The sequence below is a fragment of the Plectropomus leopardus genome, chromosome 3, assembly GCF_008729295.1.
Source record: "Plectropomus leopardus isolate mb chromosome 3, YSFRI_Pleo_2.0, whole genome shotgun sequence".
In the NCBI taxonomy this organism is placed as follows: Eukaryota; Metazoa; Chordata; class Actinopteri; order Perciformes; family Serranidae; genus Plectropomus; species Plectropomus leopardus.
In genome coordinates this window covers 97038-110155 of record NC_056465.1, presented here as the reverse complement: position 1 = coordinate 110155, position 13118 = coordinate 97038, and the positions used below count along the sequence as shown (strand labels likewise).

General features: G+C 42.1%; 1 protein-coding gene across 1 annotated transcript in view; it reads left to right on the top strand.

Annotated features, from left to right (window-relative positions):
- Positions 1-13118, top strand: part of szt2 (SZT2 subunit of KICSTOR complex) — a 118001-nt gene that overhangs the window by 37030 nt on the left and 67853 nt on the right. Inside the window, 6 exon segments of the mRNA XM_042512659.1 lie at positions 424-537; positions 4433-4636; positions 4795-4892; positions 6482-6620; positions 6722-7045; positions 7214-7421. Of these exon segments, the coding sequence (XP_042368593.1) occupies positions 424-537; positions 4433-4636; positions 4795-4892; positions 6482-6620; positions 6722-7045; positions 7214-7421 (1087 nt within the window).

Below are 13118 nucleotides of genomic sequence, written 5' to 3'. Positions count from 1 at the left end.
ATTAATAGAATATTTCACGTGATAAATAAACCATAATGTACATTACAGCAGTATTGCTGCTCTGTAGCAAATACCTAAAGCAAAAATCTATTGTAGTCACTTTTTCCATGCTTCTTGTCTTCTTATGAATATGGCCTTTGAGCCTCTTAGATACTTTCAATGTGAAGTGTATGTGCAGGTTTAAAAAAAACAAAAACACTGAATGGAAGCAATTAGAACTAAGTGGATTAGTTAATTTTCTGCCAGTGTACCAAGATATTTGTGTACGTGTCCCCTGAAGCTACTGGCTCTGTCAGATGTAATGTGAAGTCTGTGTATTGGTCTTCTAAAAAGGCAAAGCCTTTGTATATTGAAGGATCGATTTCCTGTGTGTGTGTGTGTGTGTGTGTGTGTGTGTGTGTGTGCGTGTGTGCGTGTGCGCAGGAGAAGCCCCGCCCTCTGAAGACAGCATTCACATGGTTCCTTTCCAGTTTGACCTCATTCAGCTGCTCCCCAAATGCCAGCAGGTGGAGATCTTCTTCCTCACATTCAGTGCAGGTACCATACTCATGCTGTGCATCAGCACAGTTTACACTTCTCAGCAATGAGAATGATTTGATTTGACTCTTTTATATGGCACTCAATTACTGGATATTAACGCAAGTTAGATAATTGACTAAAAAACTGACTAACAGCCTACTAACATATGACACATACTGGTTTTGAACTGCCTGTGGGATTAATGAACAGGCTATGGTGCTGACCTCTCCCGACTTCTGTCGGTTCCTGCTTAGGCTATTTAAGTATATTTTCAAATATCAGCTATGGTAATTGTGGCTAATATTGGGCAAAGATGATAACATACGACTTCGAGTCACTTTTCAGGATAAGGAAATCTTCAGACTACTTTGTAAATTAGTTTCCTGTTGTCTCTGCTAACTGGCTGGTGGATGCTTTTAAATGTTAATTTCATAAAAAATATCAAGAAAAAAGTGGCAAAGATGAGCTCCAGTTACAGTCCGACTGCATGGACAAGCAAGACCGTCAGTACAAGGGTAAAAGTTGCATGCATGAAAGTTTAAATAGAATAACATAAAATAAATAAAAGATCAATGTAATGTACAAACAAACTGTACAAGAATACATAGAATAAAAAATAGAGGTACAGTGCAGTAGATGGAAGTTAAAGTGACAAGGTGACACTGTGAATGGTAGCAGTAGTTGTGTAGACAGTACAGTGAGCAGTGCAAATTCTTTATTATGAAATAGTGTGCAGTAGTAGACCGAGGTATACTATGATACAAGGTGCAATATAGTTGAAGTAGCGTATGAAGAAGATGGATAGATGTGGTATTAGAAGAATGTCAAAGTAAACATTAAAGTGCAGAAGTACATGTCATGTTATGTCATGTTAATAATACACTGTAGAAAATAAGTGTCAGAGTCTATATTGACAATGTTTGGATTGTGGATTGAGGGGAGTATCAGTGCAGTCACAGCGTGTGGCCTCCGCTGCTGTTATACAGTCTGATGGCGGTGGGCACAAAGCGCTGGCTGAATGCGCTGCCCATCTGCCACAGCTCGTCATGGAGAGGGTGAGAGGGATTTTCCAGGATTGCCTGGATTTTGTCCATGTTCCTCTCAGCCACAGTCTCCATATTGTCCAGATGAAATCCTACCACAGATCGGGCATTCTTAACCAGTTTATTGATCCTGCTGACCTCACCAGCCTTGTTGCCACCCCACCAGCACACCACAGCAAAGAAGAGTGCGCTGGCTACCACAGACTGGTAGAAGATCCTCAGGAGTTTGCTGCAGACACCAAACGATCTGAGTCTCCTCAGGAAAAACAGCCTGCTCTGTCCCTTCCTGAAGAGTCCGTGATGTGAGACCAGACCAGTTTATTGTTAATGTGGACCCCAAGGTACCTGTACGAGTCCACCCTTTCCATTTCCTCCCCCTGGATGATGGCGGGGCCAGGGGGCCCCCTTGTTCCTCCGGTAGTCCACCACCACCTTCTTGGTCTTGCTGATGTTGAGCTTCAGGTGGTTGCTGATGCACCATGTGATGAAGCTCTCAATCAGTCCTCTGTACCCCCCCCGTCGCCGTCGCTGATACATCCAACAATGGAGGAGTCATTGAAAAACTTTTGAAGGTGGCATGAACCAGAGTTGAATCAGAAGTCTGAGGTGAAGAGGTGAAGAGGAAAGGCGCCAGAACAGTTCCTTGGGCTACTCTGGTGTTGCTTGTTACAACCTCAGAGACACAGCCGTCCACCCTGACGTACTGCGGTCAGGCTGTGAGGTAGTCCAGGATACAGGCTGTGGTGTTGGGGTGCAATTGCATCTCCAGCAGCTTGTCCCCCAGGAGGCAGGGCTGGATGATGTTAAAGGCACTGCAGAAGTCAAAGAACATGACTCTCACAGTGCTTGAGCGGAGCGTGAGCAGAGTCCTCAGGTGCTGAAGAACCAGCCTCTCAAATGTCTTCATGACATGTGACGTGAGTGCCAAAGGTCTGTAGTCATTGAGAGCGCTGGGACGTCCTTTCTTCGGTATCCGGACGATGCAGGTCTTCCACAGGTTGGGCACCATCATCAACCTCAGGGAGAGGTTAAAGAGGTGCTGAAAGACTCCTGCAAGCTGCCTGGCACACACCCTGAGGACCTTGGGGCTGATGTTATCCAGCCCACTTGCTTTGTTGGTGCGGAGTCTGAAGAGAGTGTCTTCTAGTTGTCTGTTGGAGCTGCTGGCAAGTTCTTGGCCTCCCTCAGCTTCCTCTTTAGCTCCTTCTAGACAGCCCTGAGCTCATCCTGGTCCTTAGCCATGAAGGCCCTCTTCTTCATGCTGAGAAGGCCTTTAATGTCCTTATTTATCCAGGGTTTATTGTTGGGGAAGCAGCGAACCTTTTTTGTTGGGACAGTGTTGTCCTCAGAAGCATATGTAGTCTGTGATGCAGTGAGAGAGACCTTCAATGTCATCACCCTAGTCTCCTTTAAAAAGTTCCAATAGACCAAACCTTTACAGTCCTTATGCTGGCCGCCTCCTGTTCCACTAGTGGCCTGTAGGTGGTATCCAGGTGAACCAGGTTATGGTCTGATTCCCCCAGAGGAGGGAGAGAAGAAGAGCTGCATGCTCCCTTCACGGTGACATACAGGAGGTCCGGGATTTTATTCCCTCTCTTTGCACAGTCCACATACTGTGTAAAGTTTGTCAGGACAGGAGATAGAGAGAGACATGATTAAAATCGCCACTGATCAGTATGAGGGCGCTGGGATGCTGTGTTCGGAGTCCCGCGATCACACCGTGGATGACGTCACACGCCCTGGCTGATGGTGGGACGTAAACCGCAAAAGCAATGGCATGTGAAAACTCACGCGGTAAATAATACGGGCGCAAACCATAGATCCATGGCGCAAACCCACCGCTTTAATTTTCACATCAGCGGTACAGACACTCTCCTTCACAGTTACATGTCCGGAATTACACCATTTAGCGTTAATAAAGACAGCAAGATCCCCTCCTCTCTTCTTATCCCCCCTGTGCGATCTGACCAGCGTGAAACAAAGCAACAAAGCGTGGAGCAAAGAAAGCTGCACAAGCTGCACAAAGCTGCAACAGGTATATATATATATATATATATATATATATATATATAGATATATATCAGAGTTGTTTCTCATCTGCTCTCTCTCCTGTGCATTTCTCACTCAATGTAATGTGTAGATTTGTTTGGCTGAGTAGCATCATGTGAAATAATTTTACTCATGCAATCGGTTTGTGAGTGTCTTGTCTATGAAACAGTGCATCAAAGTCTGCGCTGGTTAAATTAGAAATGCTTTGTCAAATGTATGAATTTTTAATGAATTTATTAATTTTCAGTAATTTATCAGTTGCAGTTCTGGGTCCGAATACAACAGGGTCTGGGCATGTATCTGGGGGATGGAAAGGGGTGGCCAGTTAAAAAGGCGGACACATTTTGTCATTTTGCTAACAAGGGGGGTGAGATTACATCCCTCCAACTGACTCTTGCAGATATACATATAGAAATACAAACTTCTCAGTCGAAGTTTATTTAAATGGATTGTACTTGGATAGTGCTTTTCTGGTCTTATTGACCACTCAAAGTGCTTTCACACTAAATTTTAAAATTCACCTATTTACAGACACACTCACACTGGTGGCCGAGGCTACCACACAGGGTGCCACCTGCTATTCAGTAACCATTCACACGCGCTCACACTCCGATGACACGGCAATTGGGAGCAATTTGGGGTTCAGTATCTTGCCCAAGGATACCTTGATCTGTTGCCCGAAGGAGCCGGGGATTGAACAGCTGACCTTCCGATTAGAGGACAACCCGCTCTACCTCTGAGCCACAGCCACCCATTTACTCTTCTAAGAAACAGGAAGTGTTGCTTGTTGTAATGTGTGTCTTCACCTTTTCTGTCTGTAGCAGCGGAGAGTGACGAGCAGATGCACAGCTCACCCTGTCTGCCCAATGAGCTGCTGCTCAGTCTCTTCCACAGCAGCCTGGAGCACGAGCTCAGTGACCGAGAGATTCCCTTAGCTGACAGCGACCACGCAACCTTCATGCACCATATCATAGAGCGAGATCGAGACGGTCACGTTGCTCCTTTCACCTTACCTGTGATTAAAGGTCAGTCATGTCTATACATCTTATCTCAGCTGTTGTTCAAGCAATTTATGTGACTTTGTAAAAGTGTGATTACATGTTGTATCTGATGTCCAATTTTATACAGGAAGGGCTTCCTGTATGTATCACAGTTTCTGCTTTTCTGTTGTGCATTATGTCAGAGGAGTGTGTAAAGCCTCCAGACAGACAGGACACCATGACGTCCTTCCATACCACTGGAAGCAGCAAAGAGGTGATGGGATCTTCCAGCACTTTACAGGTAATCTCATCCATCAGAAAACTTGCATATCCTAGTGCTTAAGTCATACTCACAAGTCAGTCATACATGTTTCAAGACTTTATGCTGTATATAGTACAATCCCAGCTCCAAGAAAGTTGGGACACTGTAAAAGGTAAAATACAGAATGCAATGATTTTCGAGTTCTTTTCTACCTGTATTCATCTGAAAACAATAAGACTACAAGATATATGATAGTACAACTGAAATACTTTTTTTTTTTTTATAAATATATACTAATTCTGAATTTAATGCCTGCTGCAATATGTTCAAAAAGTTGACAAAGGGGCAACTAAAGACTGGGAAAGTTGTTGAATGCTCAAAAAACGTCTATTAGGAAGACTCCACTGGTAACAGATTATGGTATCATGGTTGGGTCTGAAAGGAGCAAACATTCCAACAGTTTAGTGTTTAGTGAGTTTCTCAACGCAGACTCAGAGGCTCTCTGCATGTAAACCAACATTGATTGGCCTATGACTATTGACTCCTCAGGCTGCACTGCATTAAAAACCAACATGATAGTATAAAGGATATTACTACATGAGCACTTTGAAACATCATAGTCAATAAACATAGTTCTTCGCTGCATCTACAAATCCAAGTTCAGACTCTACCATGCTTAGAGTGCATTTAGTAATTTTACACCTATCACTATTGCAATATGACATGCTATTTTTACCATTATTGCTGTGCATCTCTCCCCCTCTCTTTCTCTTTCTCTTTTGTCATTATTGTATTTTAATTGTTATTTAAGACATTTATTGCACGTCTGTCCGTCCTGGAAGAGGGATCCCTCCTAAGTTGCTCTTCCCGAGGTTTCTTCCTTTTTTTTCCCCCGTTACAGGGTTTTTTTGGGGGAGTTTTTCCTTAGGCGATGTGAGGGTCTAAGGACAGACTTATGCTGAATGCTGTAAAGCCCTCTGAGGCAAACTGTGTTTTGTGATAATGGGCTTTATAAATAAAATTGACTTGAAAGTGAAAGCCAGCAACAACATCAACAACATCCAGAAACACGGCCGACTTCCTTGGACCTGAGCTCATCTGAGATGGACTGACATAAAGTGGAAAAGTGTGCTGTGGTCTGACGAATCCACATTTCAGATTCTTTTTGGAAATCATGGATGCTGTGTCTTCTTGGCTAAAGAGGAAAAGGAACATTCAGATTGTTGCCAACTCAAAGTTCAAAGCATCTTTGATAGTATTGGGGGTGTTAGCGCCCATGGCATCATGACATGATATATATACACATATACAATGTATAATCAAATTTTCCAACAGAATAAGGGGAATAAGAAATAGAGGCCCATCTCTAATGTAAGTCTGTTTCAAATGTTTCTGTGGCTCCATCTGGTTCTGTCAGTGGTTTCTGTATAAACAGTGCCTGACCATGATTGGATAATTTATGGTGGATAATCTTGAGCTTCACATGCTAAAATAATAACATCTAAAGATGTTTCCATTGAAAATCTGCAGCGGGAGCTGTGGCAGGAGCTATGTGTAAAAGTTCTTCTGTAATGCATCCTTGCAGTGCAGTAATACTGTAAACATGTGTTTCCTCTCTGTCTTTGTAGAGTTTCAGTAATGCCGACCTTGTGGATGAAGAACCCTCGCTAGGGGAGAGGAGCAGCTCCATGCCACAGTGGAGGTGCTATGCCAAGTACATCAGCTCCCAGCAGATTCTCCTCACCTTCCTACCTGCTTCCTTCACAGGTCCATCTTGGATTTGGTTTAGTATCCCGTGGTTCTCAGGTTTTCAACGCATTCTTCATGATAAAAAACAGTTAAATGTGGGTGATTTGTTTTTTTTGCAGATGTTCTGATGTTGATGGCGTCAGGGCTGGACACAGAGCCTCAGAGCAATGTTAGCACGCAGGAGGATGACACTCTGACTCCCAGCAACAAATCACAGGCTGACTCCCTGTCTGGCTCCATCAGTGGGCTGGAGAGGTCTGAGTCAGGCCTCAGTCTGGCCAGTAAATTGCGGAGGAGCTCCAGCAGCGGACACTTCACCACCAGGTCCCCTATGCTCTCACCACAGTCCGAGGACCACACTGGAGCGACTGATTCCCTGACTCTGGACCAGCACAGCTGGGACAGCAGAGTGTCAGAGACAGAGACTGGGACCTCAGGCTCAGGTCAGTTTAACGCTCTTATCCAGAGTTGTAGGCAAAACATGTGATGTCTAGTCAAAAATGTTCAAAGATCAAAGTTAAGCAACACCACACACTAATTGTTAGCACACTGATATCTTACATGTTAACACAAGTATATTACATGAATATTTACGCTTTTTAACTTTCCAGATGTGGGAGAAAAAGAAGGAGTCCAATTCTCTGAACCACAGAAGGCAGATTTACACATCAGCTTCATCAGGCAGGTCTCCCAGCAGAGTGCCAGTGACAACAGTCAATTAAAGTGTCCAGTCTATGTCTACAACTGCTCTCTGGAGCAACTCAAGGAGCAGCTGGTACATTCCAACTCCAGCCGCCAGCCCAAGGATATCTTCTTCAGGTACTGAAAGACAAACACAGGCTCCAAACATAACTGGTAGCATCTGAAAAGGTTTTTAATGAATTACAGACTACAGACTAGACCAATCTGATCGTATGTGAGCTTATTCACTCTTCAGACATCATGTCTGTCATAAAGTGGGCCTGTCCCGTGATCAGCTCAGCTCAAACATTTCAGGGTCCAGCAGCTTGCTCAGATGTGTGCGGGCTGTCAGCTAATTCCTAAATTACAAGTGAGGTAGAAAACATTATTTATCTTTGCAGTGAGAATTTTGAATTATTGCAAGCTTCCTATATCTTTAATTTAATAAGTAATAATTTGTAGTTTGGGCAATCATTCTTATCAGTACTAACAATATTGTACTCACCAAGGTCATTTCTGAGATCTGGCACCACAGTGACAGTCAAGTTGTGTGGAGCAGATAATCTGTGAATGGACAATATTTAGTCTAGTTTTTGATACTAACTTCCCTTGTACTGAAAGAAAGAAAGAAAGAAAGACTCAGAGCTTACAGGTGGATGCTGCAGTAGAGATGGGCTTTAAAATGCTGTTTGAATAGCAGGAGCAGCAAATGTCAGCATAGCTTTGGGTGAGCAGTGTGGCAGCAGGCAGGGCAACAGATGAACCATCAGAGCTCCGGCAGCTTAACTCCACCACCGCGATGATCTGTGTGTGTTCGATATGTGTGGCAGTCAGAGTGGTATGTCGTGAGTGTAGCAGATTGGATTTGAGTACCTGAACTAGCTCACAATCTTCACTTCATTTGTGTGTGTGTGAGAATTAGGATTTGATGGTATAGAACTCTGTTATTATGATATTGTATTTGAATCTTGCCTAATGCCCATGTGTATTATGATATGTGAAATATTCCGGAAAATGAATTCAGAAACTGTCCCAAGAAGGCAGGAGATCTCAATCCCAAGTTTTTCCTGTGCTTTCCTCAGTGGTGGAAAGAGTTTCTGAACTCAACTGAGTCAGCAGAATCCCTCTGTGTCTTTAGAGAATGTAGCGGTATAAATAGGGGATGTATTAATTAATTAGCAATTTATTAAAATTATTAATTAATTAATAAATCACCGTAAGTATGACTCATAATGCAAAATTATGACCCAGAAACATGAATTGGTATTAAGATGAAGTGGAGTAATGGGACTCAACTTCGGCTATCAGGAACAATAAGTTTACATTAAAAATTAGAGTTTAAAAACCTCGGAGCACCACCCAATACAATAGAAAGGTTGATAGACCATTTTACCATAAAAATTAATCTTATTTGAAGTTTGCTACAGAGTTCTTTTTCCAGGTGTACAGGGGCCTGATATTATACACACACAATCACAAGATCAAGTCTTTATAAATGACAGTTTTATTAAACTACTCACTACACAGCAAAAGTACTCTAAAAGACTACAAATGAATGAGTTTAAGAATAAGTATGGATAAATGATGGAACAGTGAATACAGCAAAGACACAAAGTGAATAAAATGACTAAATGAACAACAAACTCAGAAATGAAGCAACAACAAAAATGAGGGGATGAAGACCCGTGAGGAACAGAATTAGGTGTGACATCTGGACTTGATCAGGTGCACTGAAATAGTGCACGATGATCAAGCAGATGAAAAGTTAAGATTAAAGAAAAGTCAATGTCAAGCATCGATCATCAGCAGAGAGGAAACCTATCCCATAAAACATTGAAGGAAAAGATAAAGAAGAGGCCTGATCAGAGAATAACCCATAATTGTATTAATGGGAGATCCCAACCTAGGTCTAACACTTCCTATGTGTCATTATCATTTAAGAGCATCAACCCCATAAAAGCACAGGAAAGATCGTTTCACTTTCCTCAGAAGTCTCGATGCCAGGGAAAAGGTTCACTCTGGAAAGTTGCTGTGCGGCCTTTGTGAGGACACTGGACGGGCAGCTCGGTTACGCTCGTGTGGTTGCCGGTTTCTGTAATGTAGAGATCTCCTGTATCTCCTTGAGTCTTTGCAGGAGCTCAGTTGACAGCGCCTTGCCCCAAATGAGTCGTAAGTTAACTCAAAATGTTGGTAGGGCAGTTAAATCTGTTGTAATTTAGTTCTGCTTACAAGAGTCATAAGTTCAACAAGGCAGTTAGGTCCATTAGCTGACCCCGAGGGTCATCTAAGGAATCTCCAAGAGAAGTTTCAGTTTTGGGTAGGCATTTGATTATCTTCTCATTAAGAGATGTCCTCATCATCCACTATAAGAATAAGTAAGTAAAGCTTTATTTATATAGCACGTTTTAAAACATGCACTTAGAAAGCGCTTCACACAACACATGTACACACACTTAGAATAAGTAAGTAAAAGGATTAATCAAGTTTCAGTAAATTGCAGTATGGAACACAGTACAATGAGGGACAGACAAGACCAAAATAAAAACATATCACATGGAGTTGCTCTATAGGAAGACTTGAATATTATTATTTTTAGTGTATGCTTAAAACAGTCAAAATACTCTGCAGATCTGATGGAAGGTGGAAGATTGTTCCAGAGAATCACGTTTAGTTATCCAGTTGAAGCAGGGGATGGATAAGAGGCCAAGTTTTTAGGATCAGAGTGATCAAGAAGTAGAATAAGTAACAAGGAGATCAGTAATGTAACTGGGGCTAAGGTCGTGCAGTGCTGTGTATGTTATCACAAGATCTTGAGACCAATTGTTTAGTTTATTTTCAAAACAACTTGCAGGTATAGTCAAACGATGAGCACTGTCAATATAACAGATATAAATATCAATATTAACAAATGAGAGACATGTTTTACATTCCCTTGACAAATGTAATCAAATGTAAACAAAATAAATATTATACAGCTTTACTACTACTGACAGAAACCACAACAGATACAAGAAGGAAAAAAAAAACCCTTTCCCATGGGTCTTTCTCCAACTTCCATTACACATATACAAAGTTTCCTACATATGCACTATAAAATAAATAAATTAATAGGTTTAACAAAGGAGTATGAATACAAATTCATATCATATTTCTAGCTAAGTTGAGTGACTCCTCCCTTGCCTCAAGCATAACATGTCCTGCACCATTCATCCTAGCAACAGAGAGCTCCAGAGATAAAATCTCAATTAAAAAATAAATCCACTGTTGAACGGAAAGATTGTGTGGTAGTTGCCACTGGATCGCAACATCTTTTTAGCAGCAGTGCATGCAGATAACCATAGTAGCCTTTGAGTACAGTTAAAGGTCTGTTTTGAATCATCATTGAGCAGCAGACATGCTGGAGAACAGTTTTTACACCCAAAGTTCGACATAGACGATTTGTAATTTGTTCCCAAAAAATGTTAACTAATGGACAGTCCCACATGATATGCAAGAAAGTCCCAAACTGATTTAAATCACACAGGGTACAATTTGGAGAAGTAGAAATATTTATTATATATTGTCGCTATGGGGTCAAATATGTTTGGTATATAAAATTGAGATTTGTTAATTTATGATTTAAGCTTTGTGAAGAACAGGATACATTTCTCCAAACTCTAGTCCAATCTATTGATGATTCAAAGCAGATTTTATTCCAACTCATTAATATACCAATCGGAGGTTGTGTGTGTTCTAACAAAGCTCTATAGATTACTGAGACCTGTCCTGTAGGTAATTCTAATAATTTCTTAATTAGGTTTACTATTGGATGAATAATAAGTTGTCTGTCACTTACAATATTTGCAGCCCGTATGGCAGAATGTAACTGCAGATATAGAAAGAAGGAGTTGGATGACAAGTTGTATGTTTCCTTTAAGTTCTGAAAGCTTCTTAAACCTGAGTCATTTATAATTTCTCCTAAGTTATGTATACCAGCATTGTACCATTGTGGTGAGGTAAAATATTGTCCTCCAGACTTAAATAGTGCTTGTTTAAGTTCCTCAAGTGATAGAAGAGCACCTAATATAGATGCTTCCTCTGTTGATAATGTAGTCAAATTCAGTTTCTCAAGAAAATTCTCCCTGTCTGATACTGAAGATTTATTGTGTGTATACAGCTGTCTGTAGAAGTTACAAAATGTTTGATTAATCACCTTAGGATCAGTCAATGTAGTTCCGAACGTAACCAGGGGCTACAGACTCCAGTGTGCATCCACTCCACTCTGTTTTAACGGGATAGCGCAGTCGCGGGCTCAGGGAAACTCTGCAAAACAAGGGGGCTATTCGAATGGTACTGCCAGAGCAGAGCCAATGCGGTTTCTATTCAAGGTTTTTTCTGGTTCCGAAAAAGGGTGGGGGTCTACGGCCAATTTTAGACCTCAGTGCTCTGAACAGATACATGAAAAAGTACACGTTCAGAATGCTGACACGCGGCTCTGATACATTTTGTGCATTCAGGCGATTGGTTTATATCCATAGACCTGAAGGACGCTTATTTTCACATTCCTATTTATCCACCTCACAGACAATACCTCCGGTTTGCCTTCAGGGGTGTAACATACGAGTATCTGGAACTCCCGTTTGGTCATTTACTGAGCCCACGCATGTTTGTGAAATGCACCGAGGCAGCCATTGCGCCCCTCAGGGAAGAGGGGATGCGCTGGGAACATACATAGACAACTGGCTGTTAGAAGCGCAGTCGCCCGAGCGACTCCAGGCGCACACTGGACTGCTCATTTCACAGCTGGCTTCACGATAAACTGGGAAAAGAGTGTTTTGATTCCGACTCAAAATTTTCATAGGCATGTCCCTAAATTCAATCACGTACAAAGCGTGTCTGTCAGCAGAAAGGGTGAGAGCCTTCCAGGCTTGTCTGGTACTTTTTCACAGGGGGGCGATGTTAAAGTTCAGAATGTGTCTTAGGCTGCTGGGCCTTCTGGGGCTGATGGCATCAGCGCTGGCAGTCATTCTGTACGGCCGCTTGAACATGAGGCCGTTTCAGCGGTGGGTGGCGTTGCTCAGATTGAACCCCACATTCCATGGTCAGTGCCAGGTTTTATTAACCTTGGCATGCGTCCTCGCTCTGCGCCCTTGGAGACGTACAGCATTTCTGACTGCAGGCGTTACCAGGGGAACGATCCTGGTGAGGAAAGTTATTAAAGCAGATGCCTCTCTCGGGTGCTGGGGTGCCACGCACGAAGGCAGGACAGTGAATAGCTCATGGAGTTCACAGATGCAGTTTGTTCACATAAACTGCCTGGAACTCAAGGCTGTCTCACTAGCGCTCAAACATTTCTTGCCTTTTCTTGTTTTTTTTTTTTTTTATGACTTGCAATTTTTTTTAATACACAAATTAAATTGTGTTTACAATATAAATTGTGACAAAAGACCAGAAAGCAAACCCCTCCCCCCACCCTCCATAACAGGAAGGGGCATTCTACTTATGGAGCGGTCTACCTCTCATGGTTGAAAAGACAACGTAAAACCAAGCTCACCAACACATTAGCAAAAATAGGAATAACTGGAGAAGCAACATGAATAAAAACCATTCTGTAGAAAAAGGAAAACATCTCCTGGGAGAGTTAAAGATGCCAGCAATAAAAACAAATACTAGAATCACAGCCCATATGTTGTCCCTGTTCAACACAAACAATATGCATCCACTTGTTCTTCACACTTTCACATAGATTGAGTCGATGTACATGTTCCACTTTAGACAATATTTTCCCATTCTGTCCTGCATCCTATATGACATCCTTTCATATGCAGCTACCTTGCCCAACAACGTCACCCACTC